The sequence below is a fragment of the Saccopteryx bilineata genome, chromosome 12, assembly GCF_036850765.1.
Source record: "Saccopteryx bilineata isolate mSacBil1 chromosome 12, mSacBil1_pri_phased_curated, whole genome shotgun sequence".
In the NCBI taxonomy this organism is placed as follows: domain Eukaryota; kingdom Metazoa; phylum Chordata; class Mammalia; order Chiroptera; family Emballonuridae; genus Saccopteryx; species Saccopteryx bilineata.
This window is the reverse complement of record NC_089501.1, coordinates 53,233,985-53,255,216: the sequence shown is the minus strand read 5'-3', so window position 1 is coordinate 53,255,216 and position 21,232 is coordinate 53,233,985. Positions and strand designations below refer to the sequence as shown.

General features: G+C 51.7%; 1 protein-coding gene across 6 annotated transcripts in view; it reads right to left on the bottom strand.

Annotated features, from left to right (window-relative positions):
* MAP3K4 (mitogen-activated protein kinase kinase kinase 4) overlaps positions 1-21,232 on the bottom strand; it is a 94,392-nt gene that overhangs the window by 20,998 nt on the left and 52,162 nt on the right. For 4 of the 6 annotated variants that reach the window (XM_066247872.1, XM_066247876.1, XM_066247873.1 and 1 more), the window contains exons 6-15: positions 17,012-17,169; positions 13,205-13,321; positions 10,863-10,962; positions 10,690-10,773; positions 9,048-9,311; positions 7,270-7,419; positions 5,223-5,384; positions 4,392-4,525; positions 3,844-3,922; positions 2,430-2,508 (exon numbers count right to left, since the gene is read on the bottom strand). In XM_066247872.1, coding sequence (XP_066103969.1) covers positions 2,430-2,508; positions 3,844-3,922; positions 4,392-4,525; positions 5,223-5,384; positions 7,270-7,419; positions 9,048-9,311; positions 10,690-10,773; positions 10,863-10,962; positions 13,205-13,321; positions 17,012-17,169 — 1,327 coding nt within the window. The remainder of the gene's footprint in view (positions 1-2,429; positions 2,509-3,843; positions 3,923-4,391; positions 4,526-5,222; positions 5,385-7,269; positions 7,420-9,047; positions 9,312-10,689; positions 10,774-10,862; positions 10,963-13,204; positions 13,322-17,011; positions 17,170-21,232) is intronic. The other 2 variants (XM_066247875.1, XM_066247878.1) reach the window with 1 other exon arrangement.

Here is a 21,232-nt window from a genome sequence, read left to right as displayed (position 1 = left end):
TGCGTCTGCCTGATGACACGTGCTACAGGTCGTGCGGAAGCTGCACACCAGGTTGACCGTGAGCTCCGTGGGCCGAGCAGAGGGAGGGGAGGAAGACAGCAACAACCACAGAGGTGACAGTGAGGTGCTCTTACTCCCAGCAACTTCTCTTACAGTAAGAGACCCTCAAACCCAGCGAGGGCTCCTGCCACGTGTGGCACCCCCAGCTGACAGTGTTATTATCCTACCCCATCGTCATCAGCGTCCCATTTTAGGCTTAGGAGAGGACGCTCCCAGATGGTCAATGAGCAGCCTCAGGCCACTGCACTGTCCCTCTGCTCCATACTGGCTACGAGAACAAAGGACACTGTGAACCTACAGGGAGATGTGAGCCAACTGTCCCTGTGCCGCCAGCAGTCTGGAGAGAGGCAGAGGGACAGTGAGTGACTCACACGTCTGCAGTGAGAACCTGCGGACTGCGAGAGTATGAGCACTTTTTCTTATGTAATATTTCTCTACAATGAAAATTCTCCTACATCTACAGGTCCTACATTTCTTAACACACTTTTTTTTTGTATTTTTCTGAAGTGAGAAGCAGGGAGGCAGAGAGACAGACTCCCGCATGCGCCTGACCAGGATCCACCAGGCGTGCCCACCAGGGAGCAATGCTCTGCCCATCTGGGGCGTTGCTCTGCTGCGGCCTGAGCCATTAGAGCGCCTGAGGTGGAGGCCATGGAGCCATCCTCACTGCCCGGGCCAACTTTGCTCCAATGGAGCCTTGGCTGTGGGAGGGGAAGAGAGAGACAGAGAGGAAGGAGAGGGGGAGGGGTGGAGAAGCAGATGGGCGCTTCTCCTCTGTGCCCTGGCCAAAAATCGAACCCGGGACTTCCACACACTGGGCTGACACTCTACTGCTGAGCCAACCAGCCAGGACCTACTTTTTCTACACTGTTATTTTTCCACAATAAAAACAATTCTTTATGTAATAAAGTATTTTAAAGAAGAAATTTTTACTGAATTATTAATCATGGATTCTTAGAGAAATAATTTAGAAGATCACAAAGTCATTTATAATAATATGCTTAATCAGAAGTTTGATAAAAATATAGCATGTTTTATAGAAAATGTTCAAATAGTTTTGCCAGTGATAACCACCCTTCCATAGCAGACATGGGAGGAAATGGGGGGAATAAACTAGTGAATTTTAAAGACAAACTGAGCATTAGAACCGGGTCTACTGAACTTTCTGCAGCCAGCAACTGCCCTTTAAGATACAGCCACTGCCCACTAAATTTACCATTTACAATTATTTTACTTTGTGTGACAAATCATCTAAAGTGTCTAAGTTTTCGTATCTGAGTGTTCATTACATAGAAACACAGTTCTGCTTTTATTTTCTACCTTAAGACTGCAGTAAGAGAACCTTTTTATGGTAAAATGTCAACATACACTGTAAAACTATGCATTAACTGTAATTAAAAACTAATTAAAGCATATTATAGCATAACTAAACTTTACTTTTTTTTCAGTAAAAACAAATAGGAACTGACTACATTAGTGGAGAAACGGGTACTCAGGAAAGTTTTGTGTGTTTTTTTTGTTTTGTTTTGTTTTTTGGGGTTTTTTGTATTTTTCTGAAGCTGGAAACGGGGAGAGACAGTCAGACAGACTCCTGCATGCTCCCGACCGGGATCCACCTGGCACGCCCACCAGGGGGCGATGCTCTGCCCACCAGGGACCAATGCTCTGCCCCTCCGGGGCGTCACTCTGTTGCGACCAGAGCCACTCCAGCGCCTGGGACAGAGGCCAAGGAGCCATCCCCAGTGCCCGGGCCATCTTTGCTCCAATGGAACCTTGCTGCGGGAGGGGAAGAGAGAGACAGAGAGGAAGGAGAGGGGGAGGGGTGGAGAAGCAGATGGGCGCCTCTCCTGTGTGTCCTGGCCGGGAATCGAACCCAGGACTTCTGCACGCCAGGCCGACGCTCCACCACTGAGCCAACCGGCCAGGGCCAGCACTCAGGAAAGTTACGGAGAAGAAAACTTTCAGCAAGTGGAGGAGGCCGCCCACATGCAGTAGGAAGGGCCCTGGCTCCTCAAGAGGACTCTCCCTGCGGCGTCCATCCGGCCGTCTCCCGTCCCGTCCCCTGTCCCCCGTCCCCTCCCCGCCGTGAGAGAGGCTCTCGAAGGGGACAGCAAAGGAGTGTGCTGGCGTCCATAAAGCATGTTGCTGGCAAGCACTGAACACCTGTGTGGGCGTTTCTATCTTGCTGCTGGGTTTAGAAAGATGACTGTGGAGTCTCTGTGTACACACCTCATTCCTGTTAACTGCCATTGCCACTTTCTTGAATATTCCTAAGGACGTCCACACCACTGTACATGCTGGCCGCTACGAGAGGACGCACACGCCTGAGCCAGGAGGCTCTAGCAGAAATGCCGGAACTGCTGTCTTACCAAGGTACAAACCTGTAACAGGGCTGTGTGGCTTTCCTATCACGTGACCAATGCATTCATTCATCAGGGCTTGTAAACTCTAGGACCCAGAGGACATGGGGAAGGAGAAGAAAGAATAGACACTATCTCAATTACGGGACTAGCACAAATTAAGCTTGCAGTATATTTTTAAAAAACATGCGATCCTTAGTACATATTTTCAAAGTTAATAACATAAAATGGTATGAACAAGAATTAAATGCACATTGTACATAATTTAAAATATCACACAATTCCATTTTTAAGTAAATGCGGATGCACATTCAATGTCCCATAATGCAATGGTGTGCACAAGCAACCCCTGTCATCATTTCTAGTGCTTGGAGGCTAAAATGAATAAATGCACATTTTTAACATCTTTTTGATCTGATGGAATTTATTGAAATAACAGTGATAATATTGAACATTTGGTGTCATGCTCTCAAATGACGCTCAGTGAAGTAAACAGCTAATCCTTGTTCTTCATTAAACTGCTAAAAAGCAGCAACAGAGTCAGTGTAAATACAATACTGACAAGTATTTCACAAGGACGAGGCTGCCAGCAACTACACTGCTCACAAAAAGTAGGGGATCCGAGAACGTGAAGACACCCCAGTCCTTTCAGCCCAGTACTTTACTGCGATTTCACCAATGAAATAAAAGTTGGGTTTGCATCTCATTTGCATAATGAAACAACTTTCTTTGACTTGTTTGCTTTTCTGATGTTCTTTGTTCAATAAAAAAAAATCAAATGCGGCCCTGGGCGGTTGGCTCAGCGGTAGAGCGTCGGCCTGGTGTGCGGGGGACCCGGGTTCGATTCCAGGCCAGGGCACATAGAAGTGCCCATTTGCTTCTCCACCCCCTCCCCTCCTTCCTCTCTGTCTCTCTCTTCCCCTCCCGCAGCCAAGGCTCCATTGGAGCAAAGATGGCCCGGGCGCTGGGGATGGCTCCTTGGCCTCTGCCCCAGGCGCTAGAGTGGCTCTGGTCGCGGCAGAGCGACGCCCTGGAGGGGCAGAGCATCGCCCCTGGTGGGCGTGCTGGGTGGATCCCGGTTGGGCGCATACGGGAGTCTGTCTGACTGTCTCTCCCCGTTTCCAGCTTCAGAAAAAAAAAAAAAATCAAATGCTTTATGGCTTCATATTCATTTTGAAATACCCCCTAGTTTTTGTGAGCAGTGTGTATGGGGCAGGACTCATCGGCTGACCCATGAAGAACAGGGCCGTCTTACTGTGTATTCTCTCAGTGCTTTCATGACTGACCTCTTAGCATTATCATCACAATAATGTAAAAAATATTTTAAAGTCACTACTAAATATTTTTAAAAATATACAATCAAGATAGAGAATAATCAACTTATTTTTTTTTTAATGGAAAATTTTTTTAGAATATTCCATACCAAGAAATCATCTTCCGGCAAAGATGAAATGAAGGCAGGTTCAATGGCTTGTAGGAAGTCAAAACCTTGAGTCGCCCACCTATACATGAGGAGTTCAACAATCACAAGACAACCAGGCAGATGTTACAGCAGTCTCAGCTCTACGTCTCCGGAAAGCAACGCAGCTGGAAAACTGCTGCTCTGACGAGACACAGCTCCCGTCTCTATAGAAGTGTCAGGGACTGAGTGTGCTTACAGCACATTGGCAAAGAAAGACACATGGTTTTTAATAAAGAACTAGTTAACCACCCGTTTTCCATTTACTCTAATAACAGGTTTACATTCATGAGGGAGGAGAGATTAACACAGGAAGACCTATCCTGGGAGAATGTGAACTCCCTTTAAGAAAACTCATCTGGGAACAAATTTTTAAAAAAAAAACCCACAACTGATCACTGAAGAATTTAAAATGCTCCTGTTATCTGCTCAGAAATCCCGTATCAAATACAAGAAGGAAAAACTTGCAACCCCACAGGACTCGTGAGGGACACATCCCACTTGGTCATTACCTGGGTCTGGTACCTCTCCCACTCTCGCACTTGGTTAGGACATAATTCATCCATTTCCGGGCAAAGCTTATATATTTGTCTCCAATCTTCTGTCTAAATTCTCCAGACATCAGACGAACAACTTCTTTATGATACTGTAAAATTTCATGTATATCAAAATTAAGAACTAAATGTTTATACAAATACCTAAACACTATAATGCCACATCTGTCTAAAATGATTTTTCTAAAAACAAAAGCAAACTCCAACTAAAATTTACACATTCTGAAAACAGCATGAGGAGTTAGAATACAATTCTCAAAATGCAGTTTCACAAATGTTTCACTTGTAAGTTTTAAATTAGGAATGTGCTTTTAAGACAGTGGTTCTCAACCTGTGGGTCGCGACCCCGGCGGGGTCGCCTAAAGCTATCGAAAAATACATAATGCATATCAAGTATTTACATTCCGAATCGTAACTGTAGCAAAATTACAGTTATGAAGTAGCCACCAAAATTATTTTTTGGTTTGGGGTCACCGCAACATGAGGAACTGTATTGTGAGGTCACGGCATTAGAAAGGTTGAGAACCACTGTTTTAAGATATTAAACATCTCTTAAAAGAAGGGCTGTCAACATAAGTAGCTAGCTGTTAGCACAGGACAGAAACCGGACAACACAGTCCACAGTGAACCAACACTTCTGCTAGGCAGCAACGGTGTGAGGAGACACTCGCGACTGAGCCGCGATGACAGTCACAACCGGATTTGTGTACAAGACTCAGGACACTTCGCACAAGCAGGCTGCGAAGAGCTGTGAGCTGCACGGTGCAGTGCCCCTCACTCGGTGCGTACCTCGAACCCGAAGTTGTAGCCCTGAATCATCGCCTCGCGGTGGTACTGCTGCAGCGTGACGGACTCGGACTCGTCGACTTCGGCGTCAAATTCTGAAGTGAACATGTGGTCCACTTGGTCAATGGCATCACTTATTCTGTTGCAAAGCTCTAACGCATCATTCTAAAGAGTCCCAAACCATAATTAATCCAAAGTGAAGCAAATCACACAATACTCACGCAGTTCAGCGGAAGAGCTCTTCCATCATCAGATACAGACCAGTGCACTATTCCTCAGCTACGATTATTGTGCTTATTCAAAAGGAATGACCAAAAATAGAGGAAAGCATAGGATTTTCATTTTTATGTGTCTTAAGTATTCTTTACTATCTTATGAGATACAAGAGGTAAATGCCCATTTAAAATGCCAATGCCTGATGTCAATGTGGTCTTGGGGAAGATGCACAGACTCCAGATTTTTACGTATTGACCACTAGCTGTTTTTCCCCTGGGTGGCAGCTCAAATCGAAGTACCATTTCCAATCCACAGATCGAGCTCACAGTGTATTTCCAGATGACCTCCCCAACATTACCAAGTCACACTGCCTTTCCTACACCCTGCCACGCCCTGGTTCAGAGCTTCTCGCTGAGATTTGATCCTTTTGGCCCAGAGGACACTGGCAAAGTCTACAGTTATTTTCAGTTGTCTAAACAGGGGGAGGAGTCAAGTCTACTGGCACCTACTGGGTAGAGGCCAGGGATACTGCGGAACATCCTATAATACACAGGACAGCTTCCCAAAACAGAATTATTGCCCCAAAATGTCAACAGTGCAGGCTTCGTTGTAGTTAAGTAGACAATAACTCCACATTGGCTCTGTTTCTACCCACCCTTGAATGCGCCCCTAGGTATGCATGGTCTCCATCAGACAATCCCCCTTACAAATTATTCCAAAATATTCTTTTTAAATCTTCAGCAAATTCCTAAGGCTCAGAAAATAACATCCAAGATCTTGCCAACAGCCTGATTTTTTTGCCACTTGATTTACCAGCCTTACCTCCCACTACCCTCTACTGTGCAGCCCGAGACCCAGCCCCCACCAGACTACGTGACACCCAGTGAGCACTGCAGACACCAGAGCCCAGGTGGAGCTTGTGAGCACCTCCCCAGTGCGCAGCCTCAGAGATGCTCCCAGGCAGACACGCCTCAATGCTGGCGAATCCCAGGGGCCACCAGAGGTTCTGCCTCGCCCTTCCCTGAGTCAAGGGTGGCAGCCCAGCCCTCAGGTACACACTCCCAAAGCTCAGAACAATCCGTGTCCTGCAGAACTGCGCACTCCCCCCGGTTCACCAACCCAAACTCACAGCACGAACAAAAGTCCCCGCCCCGGAATCGGAGCAGATAACAATGGAGAAGGAAATGTTTACAGATGAGGAAGATAAACCAGACTGACAGGAGAAAACACGTGCTCTGGAACACCCTGTCATTTCAAGAGGGCTTCCTCTTCCAGCAGGCGATGTGACTGAGAAGACACAACCACTGGGCGAGGTCAGGGCGGGTAAGTGGGGCAGGACACACAAGCAGTGAGAACAGGGAGGGAGGGGACAGGAGGTCGGCTCTGGATCCGGCCAGCCCAGGGCCCTGGTTGCCTGTCTACATGGCTCCCCACCCCAGCAGTGGACCTGACTGAGCTGTTAAATGAGAAAAGCAAATCCTCTTTTAGATTATACACTACTGACTTACAACACCTGTAGTTTTATTGCTAGAGAATAAAAAAGCTAGATTAAGCATGAAGAAACCTAAATTCCAGTATCTACTTTGCTACTTACTAATCAACCATGTGACCACCGAGTCACGTGACTGCTCAGATTTCTACCTTTCCACCTTTAATGTTCTACAACTCCAAGAGAGCCCAGGAACTTTTAGCTCAGAGCTGGGGGGGGGGGGGGGGTCCTGGGCAGAGAGGAGAACAGGAGAAACAACTGAACGCTCTGAGGCTGTCACACGACTGCTCTGCAAGCTGACCCCCAAACGCACGCACTAGCTGAGGTCGGGCCGGCTGGACGCACCTTGAGCTGCTGTAGAGCCTTGGCGATTACCGGCTGGCTGGACGTCTGCTCCTGACGCAGTGTCACCAGGCCCTCGATGGACTGCTGGAAGGTTTTCCTCTGAATTAGGAGGTGAGCAGATTGCACGACAACTAGTAAAAGATTGTCCACCTGGGAGGAAAAGCAAGCACAGGGCTTCACAACAGACCCAGCTGCTGCCGGCCCAGTGCAGTTCAGGCCCCGGGGAACGAGCGCCAGCCTCGGGCTACCAGGCCAGCAGCTCCTAACAGAAAGCTGCTGTCCAGCAACGCTGCTCCTGGAGGCCGCGTGCTGGACCCTGTGCAGTGGGAGGAACCCCGAGGGCCTGTGCGGGGTGCCGTCTCTGAGACACCACACACTCCAGGCACCTCCGTGCCCCTGCGGCAGTGTGGCAGTGTGCCTGCGCGGGTGGACCCTGCGCAGTGGGAGGAACCCCGAGGGCCTGTGCGGGGTGCCGTCTCTGAGACACCACACAGTCCGGGCACCTCCGTGCCCGTGCGGCAGTGCGGCAGTGCGCCTGCGCGGGCGGACCCTGCACAGTGGGAGGAACCCCGAGGGCCTGTGCGGGGGTGCCGTCTCTGAGACACCACACAGTCCGGGCACCTCCGTGCCCCTGCGCGGGCGGACCCTGCGCAGTGGGAGGAACCCCGAGGGCCCGTGCGGGGTGCCGTTTCTGAGACACCCCACACTCCGGGCACCTCCGTGCCCCTGCGGCAGTGCCGCAATGCGGCAGTACGCCTGCGTGGGCGCTTTGGCGCAGCACGGCAGATGGATACCCGGGAGGGAGGAGCTGGGGCCCCGTGTGAAACAGCAAGAAACCAGACTTTATTTTTATTTTTATTCTTTAAGTGGTCTGATTAGATCTGTGATGTGATCAGGTGTAGATACTGAATGATCATTCTGGAAGCAGCAAAACAAACACACGCAGAAGTGCGGGGAAGGAAGGTGAGGGTCGAGGGAGGTCACTGCCATGGTCCGGGAAAGGGACAGTGATGTCCGACCATGGGAACGGCTGGGGACGAGAGAAGGGGTCAACGATGGGAAACACTCTGGGCTTGCTCGGACTGCTGAGCAGCTGGGAGGGTGGAAGGCTGAATCTGTTAACTGTCACCTTCTGGTTCAAACAACGGAGTGGACAGAGCCCCACTCAGGAAAACAGGCAGGACCAGAGAAAGAACAGGGGGCGGCACGGGGACAGGAGGCCGTGTGCCCAGCCCCCGCCAGGCTGCGTTTAAGGGGCACATGAGCCTCCCCACCACAGCCCCAAGATGAACACAGTGACAGGAGAGAACGTCATGGCTTTAATCCACGAGTCTGGTACATCGGGGTCCCTGCCAGGCAGGTGGGCGACAGCCGAGACTACAGAATGAAGACCAGGTAGCCGGGAAACCAGAGTGCTTCAGCACCGTGGCTTCAGAACCACAAGTTCAATGAGGGAGGCTAACTCCTGCAGATCATGGATACAGAGACCAAAGGACACGCATGAAATAAAAAAAGATATAAATAAAATACCTCAAATGTTCAAGCACAAGTTAATGTAACTACAGACTTTGATGGAATATTTTAGTGCAAGTAATGCTACAAAATGATGTCCAGAAACATCAAGGCCGGTTTGAAGAAGTGTGTACCTGAGACTACTATGGCCGTTAACCAATCGTTCCTCAGCTTCTAACAGTTCATTTTTTAAAAGTATTTTGCGTAAGAAATACTGCATTAAGTCGGGGGAGAAGCGGCAGGTGTGGGGCCGGGGGCAGACATACCTGCATGCTTCGCAGGGTGTCAACAGTCTCCACCTGGGGCACGACTTTGACAGGCTGTGCATCCCACGTGGCCCAGCTGTCGTCAGGATCCTGGGCGTGGCCACTGTGCTTGGTTAGAAGGAGATAGGCGTCGAACACGTCATCGGAATCCTTTGAGCAGTCCTTGCCCGCAGCTGCATTGAGCAACTGCAGGATGATGCCCTTCTCCTCGGCGAGAGTGTCTGGAACAAATACCTGCAGGTTTTCTAGGCCAGGAATCTGGACCTGCAGCACACACAACCCAAAACCCTGAACTGAGAAACGGCCCAGGGGACAGAAATGTTCCTTATTATACAGAGTAACTAGGAGGGGATGTGGGGAAGGCCCTGACCCGGCGCAGGGAGGGACTGCCGGCAGCTCAGGCCCGCGTGAGCACAGGGGAGGCAACGGCCCTGGTGGAGAAGCCTCGCAGCTTCTCCCCATCCAGGGTGTCCTCTGATACCGCTACTTCCAAGGGCAGGGAAACTGGGCGGGGAGGAAGGGCGGCCGCAAGGCAGCTCGTGACGCCATTCTCAAGCAAAGCTGCTCCCAGACAGCAAAGCCCTGCAGGGGGTGGACGGCGGGGTCTTCACAGAAACAAATCCCACGCGTCTGTGTGGACCACGTCTTTGAAACAGGATGTCCCGACTCAGTGAAGAGTCAAACAATATCAATCCAGATTCACAAATGACTCTTGGTGAAGGCACCCTAAAGAGCCCTCTCAAGATCACGGTAACAAGGAAAACGTGTGTGACTGTACCGTACAAGTCCCACATCCACGTGGGCAGGTAAGACCATGTGCACAGAATTAGATCCCAGTACCAGCATCACCAGATTCTAAATGTGCTAAATCTCAAAAAACTTAAATGGGAGCAAAGATGGAACCAGAAAGTGGCTCCAGTGACGCCCGTGCCATCAAAGGTTTCTGTAAGAAGTCGGCACTGTATCAGAAAACGTGAGGGTGAAACTAAAACAAGTATTTAAAATCCACATATTATTTCACACACACTATTTTAAATATGGGTGCATAAATTATTTAATAAAATAAATAGTCTGAGTAAATATTTGATTCTTTTATCTGCATTCTTAAGTCAGTAAGTACGAATAACTGGGTTTTCACATGGGTTCATTGGGAGATCATGGGACAGTCTTTTTTTTTTTTTTTTTTAAAGAGAGACGGAGAGAGAGAGTCAGAGAGAGGGACAGATAGGGACAGACAGGAATGGAGAGAGATGAGAAGCATCAATCATCAGTTTTTTGTTGCAACACACCTTAGTTCATTGATTGCTTTCTCATATGTGCCTTGACTGCGGGCCTTCAGCAAACCGAGTAACCCCTTGCTAGAGCCAGCGACCTTGGGTCCAAGCTGGTGAGCTTTGCTCAAACCAGATGAGCCCACGCTCAAGCTGGCGACCTCGGGGGTCTCGAACCTGGGTCCTCCACAGCCCAGTCTGATGCTCTATCCATTGCGCCACCACTTGGTCAGGCCGTGGGACAGTCTTCTAACCGTCAATGGGCAGCAGAGCCTACAATACTCACTCTGTGAACCTGTCAGAACAAGCCCCCCTGCTTCCGAGCCGAGCGAGACGGCAGCCCCCGGCCCGGTGTGCGGACTCACACTCACCTTCACATACTGCTTGGACCTCAGGGCACCCAGCAGGTCCCTCACCGGGGCCGAGAACACAAACTCAGCTGCGATTTCCAGGTCCTAGGGTTACAGTCACAAAGAAACCTCTTTAGGGCGGGTTTTTTAAGGAATGAGAAAACAGCAGGGAGCCATCGGGACTGTCCACTGACCTTTCTCAGCATTTTGGCAAATCCGAGGGCCTTGGAGGCTCTCTCTCTGGCCTCGTGGAAAAGCTCCTTCAGGGCCCGGCTGACCTCAATGACAGACCTCCTGCAAGGCCAGCGACAGAGGTGAGAGCCCGTCGGTGCGAGCGGAAACACACAGCCACGCAGACAAGCAGATCCCAGAGCACGTAAACAAAGACTGAGGGCTTATCCACGGAAACGTATCTGAAATATCCAGACGCAACCCCCACCCTGAGTTTCCCAGAAAGCACTGTGATCTTCAAATAAGGTGCCCTTAATCACCTTCACATAGCAGGTCTCACCACTAGAATTTCCTGGAGTTTGAAATAAGTTCTTGCCTGACCAGGCGGTGGCACAGAGGATAGAGTGTCAGACTGGGATGCGGAAGACCCAGGTCGAGACCCCAAGTTCGCCAACTTGAGTGCAGGCTCATCTGGTTTGACCGAGGCTCACCAACTTGGACCCAAGGTCGCTGGCTTGAGCAAGGGGTCATTCGGTCTGCTGTAGCCCCACAGTCAAGGCACATATGAGAAGGCAATCAATGAACAACTAAGGTGTCGCAACAAAAAACTAATGATTGATGCTTCTCATCTCTCTCTGTTCCTGTCTGTCTATCCCTCTCTCTGTCTCTGTAAAAATAAAAAAAAAGAAATAAGGTCTTGACTCCCAGCTCACAGTCTAACTAAAGGCATACATCCAGAGGTGGGAGAAATGTTTTACCGACCAGGCCCTGCCTAACGGATCGTCACACACTGTGCTGCCCAATGACCGCAGGGCACAGACTCGCCCCACAGCTGACTCCAGGCTGCCAGTCGGCCAGCCCTGCGCGAGGATTTGGAAGAGAGCGACCCTTCTGTCCCCGTCAGCTATCGGGGCCAGGACGAGCCAGCCCCCACGGCACGTGAACACAGAACATCAAAAGAGCCGGTCCTGTCGCTGGTTTACCGTCTTAGTTCTCGAATTCCTGTTTTTATTTTAATCCTCCATATTAGCTCTCAAAACTGCAAGACCTTCTACAAACTCATTCATTCCATCTCTCAGCCACTCAGCATTTTTCGAGGGGGGAATCTATTTGGTAACTGCTTTATCTGTGGCAGAAAGACATCCCAGGTGTTCTGAAATCCAAATGTCTCTCTCATCAGATTGTGAACGGTGAGACAAAACATGTTAGCTCCAGAGAAGTCTAGACATTGTGTGAGGTTGAATCACATGACACGGCTGACAACTGGCCACAAAATGACTATATGACTGATACAGATGCCATAAGAACAGCGATAAGAAGCTAAATGAGTACGCCACCATTTCGCGCACTTCAGCTTAAACAGAAAGGATAAGCTAAGCATAAGAACAATAAAAATGTAGCAAATGTCAACTGAAAATACTAATGGGCCAAGGAAATAATTACTTAATTAAAGACAGTCCAGCCTAACCACGTGGTGGTGCAGTGGATAGTATCGACCTGGGACCTCAGGTCCCAGGTTCGAAACCCTGAGGTCCCCGGCTTAAGCACAGGATCATCAAAATGACTGTAAGGTTGCTGGCTTGAGCCCCCCCCCCCCGAGGCACATATGAGAAGCAGTCAGTGAACTAAAGTGACACGACTACAAGTCAATGCTCATCTCTCTCCCTCCCTGTCAGTCTCTGTCTCCATTCCAGAACATGTGGACGAATCCTACTCTGCTCATGTTAGCCAAACGAAACCATCTGCCCAAGTATTTTTTTTTTTTTTTTTTTTCTTCTGAAGCTGGAAACGGGGAGAGACAGTCAGACAGACTCCCGCATGCACCCGACCGGGATCCACCCGGCACGCCCACCAGAGGCGACGCTCTGCCCACCAGGGGGCGATGCTCTGCCCCTCCGGGGAGTCGCTCTGCGGCGACCAGAGCCACTCTAGCACCTGGGGCAGAGGCCAAGGAGCCACCCCAGCACCCGGGCCATCTTTGCTCCAATGGAGCCTTGGCTGCGGAAGGGGAAGAGAGAGACAGAGAGGAAGGAGGGGGTGGGGGGTGGAGAAGCAAATGGGCGCTTCTCCTGTGTGCCCTGGCCGGGAATCGAACCCGGGTCCCCCGCACACCAGGCCGACGCTCTACCGCTGAGCCAACCGGCCAGGGCCTGCCCAAGTATTTTTATCGAGCTAAATAAATTCGCCTGCAAAGAAATCGCACACAAAACCATGGCTAAGAGATCATCTGGAAAGACAGTACAGAAATACATCCCTTTGGGTCTCCGCCCCAAGGTCGCAGTGCGACCCAGTTCGGGCTGAGGACAGCCAACTCCTAGCTGGCCACCAGGAAGTAGGGACGGGAGGAAGGAGGGGCCCCGCCCACCGTATCTCGTCCGAGGCGCTGCTGTCGTCGGCGCTGGTCCAGAACTCGGCGCAGCTCTCCTGCAGGCCCACCTCCAGGAAGCCGCCCGTGGACTTGAGCAGCATCCCCGCGATGTCGCTGGAAGACAGAGGAACGGAGTAAATCAGAGAAGCCACCCTCGCTCACTCAACTCGTGAATGAGGAACTACAGGGTTCAGCTATTGTTTCCACAGTTCAAAAAAGAATGAGCGAGCATCTTAAATATCCAGTCATGACCGGTGTGAGAAGTGGAACCCGAGTCCGGCCGCGTCCCCCTGGCTCTCACATCAATTTTCATTACAAACTGTAAAGCTCTCAGTTATGCTCCTCGTGGCTGCATCATTAGTACACAAATGTCATTTCATCTTACACAAGTGCTCGATGACACAACCTGGCCTTAATGTGCATCTATGACAAGGTTATTTAAAAGCTTAATAAAATAAATGATAACATGAGACAACACAGTGAATTCCTTAAATGCAACTGTTTTTAAAAATTTCCCTCACCATTAGCTTTTCCTGGTCATAATCATGAAATACTCTATACAGCAGATTGCTCTCGCTGGGTATGAAATGTAAACGTTGGGGTTAAAATGCAAACGTAAGTATGTAAATAAAGCAGAGTGTGGTAAAAGTTCAACAGCAGCTGAACGGCTCATGTCCAAGGGAAGAGGCTCCACTCCAGCAGAAGACAGCAGGTCCGCCTGCGGCCCACGGTCAGCGGAAGGGGCTGAGAGGAGAAAGACCAGGCCCCACAGAAGGCGAGGGCTCAGTGGGCCCTGTGGGCAGAGCGGTGACCGTGAGCAGAACAGCGGGAGGGGGCGCTGCCAGGATGAGACTGGGCGGAGGGATGTCCAGAAAGAACAGGAAACGTGACCAAATGGCACGAAGATGTTTGGGCAAGAGGCACAGCTGCTGACACACTGTCCAGCCTGAAGGCAGTCGGGTAGGGGCATGGGGCGGGCAAGAGACACAGCTGTGGACACACTGTCCAGCCTGAAGGCAGTCGGGTAGGGGCATAGGGCGGGCAAGAGGCACGGCTGCTGACACACTGTCCAGCCTGAAGGCAGTCGGGTAGGGGCATAGGGCGGGCAAGTGCACGAGCCACGCAGTGGAAGGCCCTGGATGTCACACGCATCGTCTGACCTACATCTGGAAGGCAGAGGAAGGGCTGTCAGAATAACCGAGTGGGAAAGTGACCTGATGAGAAAATGTGTAAGACACAGTGGACAAGGCTGTCCAAGATGGGTTTATTCAACAACTACTGAGCAACCGCTCTGTGCTTCCAGCAGTGAACAGATAAAATCCGTCTACTGACGGGGAAAATGCCAACACAGTACTTTAGACGTCGATGTTACATGGAGAGAAGCACAGCAGGAGAGCTGAGGAGTACCCGCAGACAGACGTCCCACTCTGACTCTGAAGGTGACGCCTGCACAAGGACGTACTGGGCGGAGAGACGGGCGCCATGGACACAGCTGGGGAGAGCAGTCCCAGCAGGGGGTACAGTTTGGGTGGGGAGAGAGCGTGAAGTGTGTGCTGTGCTGGGGGGGGGGAGAAGCACATGGTGTGGGGCGGGCACTGTGCTGGGAGAGGGGAGCTGGAGCATGCGTGGTGCTGGGTGGGGAGCGTGGGGCGTGGAGCGTGCGCGGTGCTGGGTGGGGAGCGTGGGGCGTGGAGCGTACGCGGTGCTGGCTGGGGAGCGTGGGGGCGTGGAGCGTGTGCGTGGTGCTGGGTGGGGAGCGTGGGGGCGTGGAGCGTGCGCGGTGCTGGGTGGGGAGTGTGGGGGCGTGGAGCGTGCGCGGTGCTGGGTGGGGAGCGTGGGGGCGTGGAGCGTGCGCGGTGCTGGCTGGGGAACGTGGGGGCGTGGAGGGGGCGTGGAGCGTGCGCGGTGCTGGGTGGGGAGCGTGGGGGCGTGGAGCGTGCGCGGTGCTGGGTGGGGAGCGTGGGGCGTGGAGCGTGTGCGGCGCTGGGGGGGGGAGCGTGGAGTGGGTGGAGCCTGGGAAGCAGGAAGGAAACCCCCGTGATTCTGCCGGGACCACAGCACGAGGACAAAGCGGTGATGAAAGGGGCTTGTCCAGGCCTCGTGAGCCCTGCACAGACCTCTCTCACGTTGACCAAGTGGGAAGGGAGCAGCTGGCACGCTGAGAGCAGAGGAGATGCATGGGTGGACCTTTTAATAAGATGGCTCTGGCTCTTGGGGACTAGGGAGCCACGGCACCCAGGCACGTACAAACATCAGCCCCAGAAGCTGGGAGCGTGGAGTGGCGAGCTGAGGTCAGACACAGGCTCTCTCCTGGGGCGACCAGGTGAACGAGGCAGTGTGTGAGAGGTGGACAAAGTCGGGGCTCAGTCCACTGGACCCGGGAAACAGCCCACGAAGCAGAACACTGTGCTGACACAGACACCATGACAAGCAGACAGTACAGGGCAGCTCCCAAAGCTGGGCAGGGCTGTGGCTCAGGACGCGCATGTGGACGGGAGCCCGGGAGCCGCGCTGACAGGTTCACGGACCAGAGAAAGAAAGACGGGAAGACAGGCGGGGTGAGGGCAGGGTGAGATCACAGAACACGAACTGCCATGAAACCTAACAGTAACCTCGTTAGAAATTCCCTCAACCAAGCCTAGCAGCCTGGACACAGAACGCACACAAAAGGAGTGGTAGGCGAAGCAGAGAATCACGGAGTATTTGAGAGGAAGAGCTAATGAAAACGGCTGTGAGTGGATTTTTAGGAATCTGACTACGGGAAACCAATAGGAGAGCAATGCGTGCAGCTCGAGTGGGTCCCAGCCGAGGGACTGGAAGGCCTGAGACAGTGACCTCACTGTTCACTCAAAATAAAAAGAAAGAAGACTTAATAATAACAAACACGGTGGTGAAGGCAGACGCACGTGTACAAGATCCTGAGACACTGAGCAGGGACAGAGGACGGTGGAGCCGAGAACAAGGACTTGGAAGTTAGAAGACTGGTCGGGTGAAGCTGGGTTCTAAAGAATGCACAGGCAGGGCAAAAACGTGAACTGGGTATGAAAGCCCTCAGCAAAGGAGGCAGAGAAAATAAAATGGCGGATGGGGCACTGGGGGCAGGCAGCACCCCAGACAGCAGTCAGCCGAGGGGAGCACTGGTCCCGTCAGGGGGCAGAGGAGTGGCCCCAGCAGTCCAGAGATACAGCCCAATCCAACACCAGGTGCTTGATCCAGAACATACATACATACATTCATTTTCCAGAACAGACGAACCAGTGAGCTCACTCCGCTCACAGGCCGTTTACAGAGAGTCTGTCATCCCGTTCCACTCCCAAAGCAGGGTCAGTGGACATGCGCCCTCCCTCGGTCCCGAGGACTGATACGCACAGGTCCACAGACCCTGTCGACCCTTCTGAGGCCCGAGAGCCTGCTCCTCGTCGTGCGTGCAAGAGGGTGTGCCCTGAGCAGGATTCCTGCGCTGCAAAACTGACATTCCGAGTGCGTGACTTCCTGTTCCGAGGCTGTCCCAGGCACTGCGCAGAGCTCAGTGAGTCCCTGGCCTCTGCCCACTAGAGCTCAGTAGCAGCCCCCAGTTGTTAAAATCAAAGCTGCTTCTAGACACTGCCCAACGTCCCTGGGGGACGGGGGCAGACACCTGGTTGAGAACCCCCGCTTCAGACGACAGACTTGGGAGAGGGCACACTCAGACACACGACCGGCATCTTCTCGGAACTCAACATCAAACACACAAGAGGCAGCTGAGGGGCGCACTGGGAGCAGGAGGAAGGACGGACCGTGCCCCCAGGAGCACCCGGTTCCTACCAGAAAAGGGTTCCAGCCTGGGCCTCGCCTCCCCGGATGTAATGGGTTATTTCTTTGGTGAAATTCCACTCTTCTTCCAGCAGATTTTTTAAACTGTGGGATGCTTGAGGTAACTGCTGTAGCATTTGGATCCAGCTTCTCATGTAATCAAAATATACCTTAAAATACAAAAAATGTAAAGGGAGATATCTGAGAAAGGCCTTCAGAGACTCTCGGTGCTCGCGTCTGTTCACACGAAAGCCACAATCGTGAGAGTGAGGTGGGAGGGCTGCTGAGCGAGGGGTTTCCTTCAATTGTGTGACCTAACTCTTTGGCAACTTAGCACATTATTCACAATCCCTTCAAATTAATGAGAAAACAACTAAAATGTTCACAATGTATAGAAAAGTACCATCAAAATTTAAAAAATGAACATTAGCAACCGGAAATTTCATCACTAATATACTGCAAAAGTTATTTTTTTTTTTTACAGAGACAGAGTCAGAGAGAGGGATAGACAGGGACAGACAGACAGGAACAGAGAGAGATGAGAAGCATCAATCATCAGTTTTTCATTGCAACACATTAGTTGTTCATTGATTGCTTTCTCATATGTGCCTTGACCGCCGACCTACAGCAGACCGAGTAACCCCTTGCACGAGCCAGCGACCTTGGGTCCAAGCTGGTGAGCTTTGCTCAAACCAGATGAGCCCGCACTCAAGCTGGTGACCTCAGGGTCTCGAACCTGGGTCCTCCGCATCCCAGTCCGACACTCTATCCACTGCACCACCGCCTGGTCAGGCACAAACGTTACTTCTTTACAAGGCTGGGATCCTTGATTATCCTAACTGTAGACAGCAGCTTCTGTGTAGAGAGGAAATGAGCATACCTCTGACCATCGCTTCCTGACTTCCAGATTTCTGCGTTATAATTTTCCAAGGTGTATGACATTTAATTATGATTAGAACCAAAATACCCCAAGTTCTGAAGTGGAGTTTATGTCCCCACAAGTCCTGTCACAGCCTTCTCGTTCCTACACTCTTACTGTGATGGTCCTGTTGCCCAGTAGGGCGCCACCACCAGGTAAGCCGTCTTCCTCAGGACGGGTCCACAGCGCTGCACCCCCAGCAGCACCGTCCGCTTCTCTCACTGGGAGGACGAGCTGTGCACCTGGAGCACCTCAGTGCCACGATCTCTCCCTCGGCACTGCTGGGACGTGACCGCACTCTTGTACGCTGGGTCAGTGTGAAGAAATCTGATGCCAGCGTCACCCGACTGCCACCACTCTCCCTACACCCTGAGGGTGACTTTCTGTCTCTGCTGAGACGTTTTCAGCATTCTTCCTCTAGTCTAGGATTTCAGTGTTTCCATCAAGGTCAGTCTTAAGTTCATTGCAGAGGGTGTTTTCTGAGACCAGTAACAACTGGCAGTAGGCAAATCTCAAGTCTCTTTTCATTTCAAGACTCCTGTCCCCCTTGTATCTCTGGATGCTTCCAGGCCCTCCTCTGTCCATGCTGGGTGCCACCAACCTCCAGTCCAGGTCCACGCCGCATCCAGCTGTGCGTGCAACCAGCATGGATGGTCTGCCCCCATCTTACCCAAATGAACAAGGAAAATGAGCAGACACAGGCCCGAAGCCCCCTTCGCTTCCTGGAGGGGTCCTGTGCCCCCTCGGCTTCCTGGGAAGCTGCCGCGTGCCGAGGACGGCACTGCTCTGTCACAGCCTTTGAGGGGCCACTGTCTTCCTACAGACAGAAGTCAGCAGCCTGGCAGTCCCCACTGCTACCTTCAAACCACACTCTTCACAGTCTGACTTACAAACACCACCAGAGAAGAAGCCTGCCCCTTTAAGATTTAAAGCGCCAGCTATCTCACTGAACCCGCTCAATGCTCCCGGGGACCTTCACTCCCAAGAGGCTGCCTTCTCTGTCACAAAATGCTTCTCTCGGTCTCAGTCTCTCTCTCTTCACTTAAAAAGATTCTAACAAATATCAGTCAGAGTGAACAAATGTTAAGATTATTTTTCAGTAAGAAATACTAGGTCACAAAGTTAGTTTCTCCTGTTTCTCCACTTCTATCTCTTCCCTCCATCCCCAGGGGCAACAATTATGAATTTAGTATGTCTCCTTCTAGTATACATGCTTGCAAAAATAACCTACTACATAAACTACAAAATACAGTATTAACTTGTGCAAGTTTTCAACTTCTCCCTTAAACTGGACTGTAATACACATACCCACTTTGAGTGCCCCACCTCCGAGAAGCCTTCCTGGCCTGCCCGTGACCTCCGATGACAAGACGCTGGAGCCACAAAAGGCCCAGGCCTCTCCGGGGTTGCGTTCTCCCCGCTGCGCTGTTACGCTCACTCGGGTGATTGTTTAACAGCCACTCTCCCACGTTCCTAAACCCCAGAAGGGAGTGCAAGCTCACCACCGCAGTACCTGTCAGATGCCCGCCTGGCGCGCAGCAGACACCCAAAAGGCAACACTCAGCAGTGTGCAGGGCGGAAAACTGAGCCTCTTCTGCTTCTGAGTGCCCTTATTCCTCGGGAGCAGAGAGGACAACAGCCAACACGATAGCTGTCCAGTGTGAATGAATCAAAATTATATCTACTCTTTTGTCAGATCGGCAAAAAACACGTTTTTGAAGTGCTGAGGTGGTCAGTAATAAGCGCGTGCGTGGTGAGAGGAAAGCCGGGCGGCTGCTCTGGAGGAGCGCCCACCGCGTGTGTCTGAGCTCCTGCTGTGTCTTCTTCACCTCTCACACCTCGTTCGGCACTTCCATTCTCGTGTTTCCGGGGGTCCTCACGTCTGTCTACCACACGTTCCTACAGCATACACTGTTTATCGTCTGGGCTATCCCTAAGGCCGGGCCGGGAAATGAGCCCAGGTGGTCTCAGGCGGCGTGGTTTGCTGCCTCCCACGCACGCTCACCCGTCTGCCCCTCAGAGCCACGCCCTCCACAGTTCTCCAGTCAGAGGCTGAGGGCACACAGTGGACCTCTGAGCCCTGCGCCATAACTTGCCCATCGCTGCTTCAATCTGGCTCTCACAGGGCAGTCTTCCTGCCACCAGGGTGAGCTGCAGACGACAGAAGTGTCCCTACCCACGCTCCCTCTGCCTGGCAGATACACCACCTACAACAGGACATCGCAGGACCCCTGCTTCCCTCCTGACTGTTCTCAACCCTATACATCACAACTCTAATTAATCACTGGGTACCCTCCCAACATCTAAAGTGGGATGTAGTCACCCTCACTTTAGTCTAAATTTTCAAGCAAACAATTGTAATCCCCTTTTTGGGGGAGAGAATGAATATTGTGGTCAGTTTCTTCCTTAACGTAACATAAAATGCTTTTCTTCATTCTTCGTTCCTCTGCTGTGTTTGGTGAGTTTTAAGAGACAGTAAACACAGTCTGCCTGCCTGTTCGAAGGCCCCTCTCTCCTTCCTCCTAACAAAATCACTAACTTTGGGCTCCCCCAGATCTCAAAACCTGCCCCTGCTCTTACCCACCTGGCTCACTTTGGGGCACAGTTATAGGAGCACTGATAATTGTTAGTTCTTCATCTGTGAAATGATGGAGAAACTAAGGAAGATGACTCCTTACAGATAACCAGTAGCTAAGCCCAAACTAAACCCTAGGCACTGCTAGCTCTACCTCGCTGCGGACTTCGTAACTCCCCGAGCCAGGCTCAGACCCCTCGCAGGTACACCAGGGCTTGGAAACGGCCCGGCCTGGCAGGCAGGCGGCCTTGCTGATGGCACGAGGAGAGGTGGGCCGAGGGTCCCCGTCCAACCACCAAAGGCAGTTGGAAAGCAAAGTACTTTTCTCCTTTAGACCTCTGGTTCGGTCACCCATAGAGACAGAAATTAGTTCGCTTGTTGTTTTGTACCATCAGTTTTCAATGATAACAAAGAGTTCTTTGACATAAACACACAGTCACATTTTAGACATTCTGGTCTTTTCTGTCTTCCCCAAACAACTAGGAAATAGGGCAGGTGTGGTAAGTCCCCTTCCCAGTCGCGGTCTCCTTTGACTTCCTCCGTGAGACGCTGACACGCTGTAGGAGTGTGCAGCCTCCGTGACAGGTAAGAGGCTGCGCACTGAGTCTGGTCAGCAGACGTGGGGATGGCCACTAGGCAGGGCAGCTGGAGGCGCTCGCTGTCCTGGATGTGCTGTGAGCACCCTTTCCCCTCTGCCCCCCTCTTTCCTTCCGGCCTAGGTGGGGTGGGGCTGGACGTG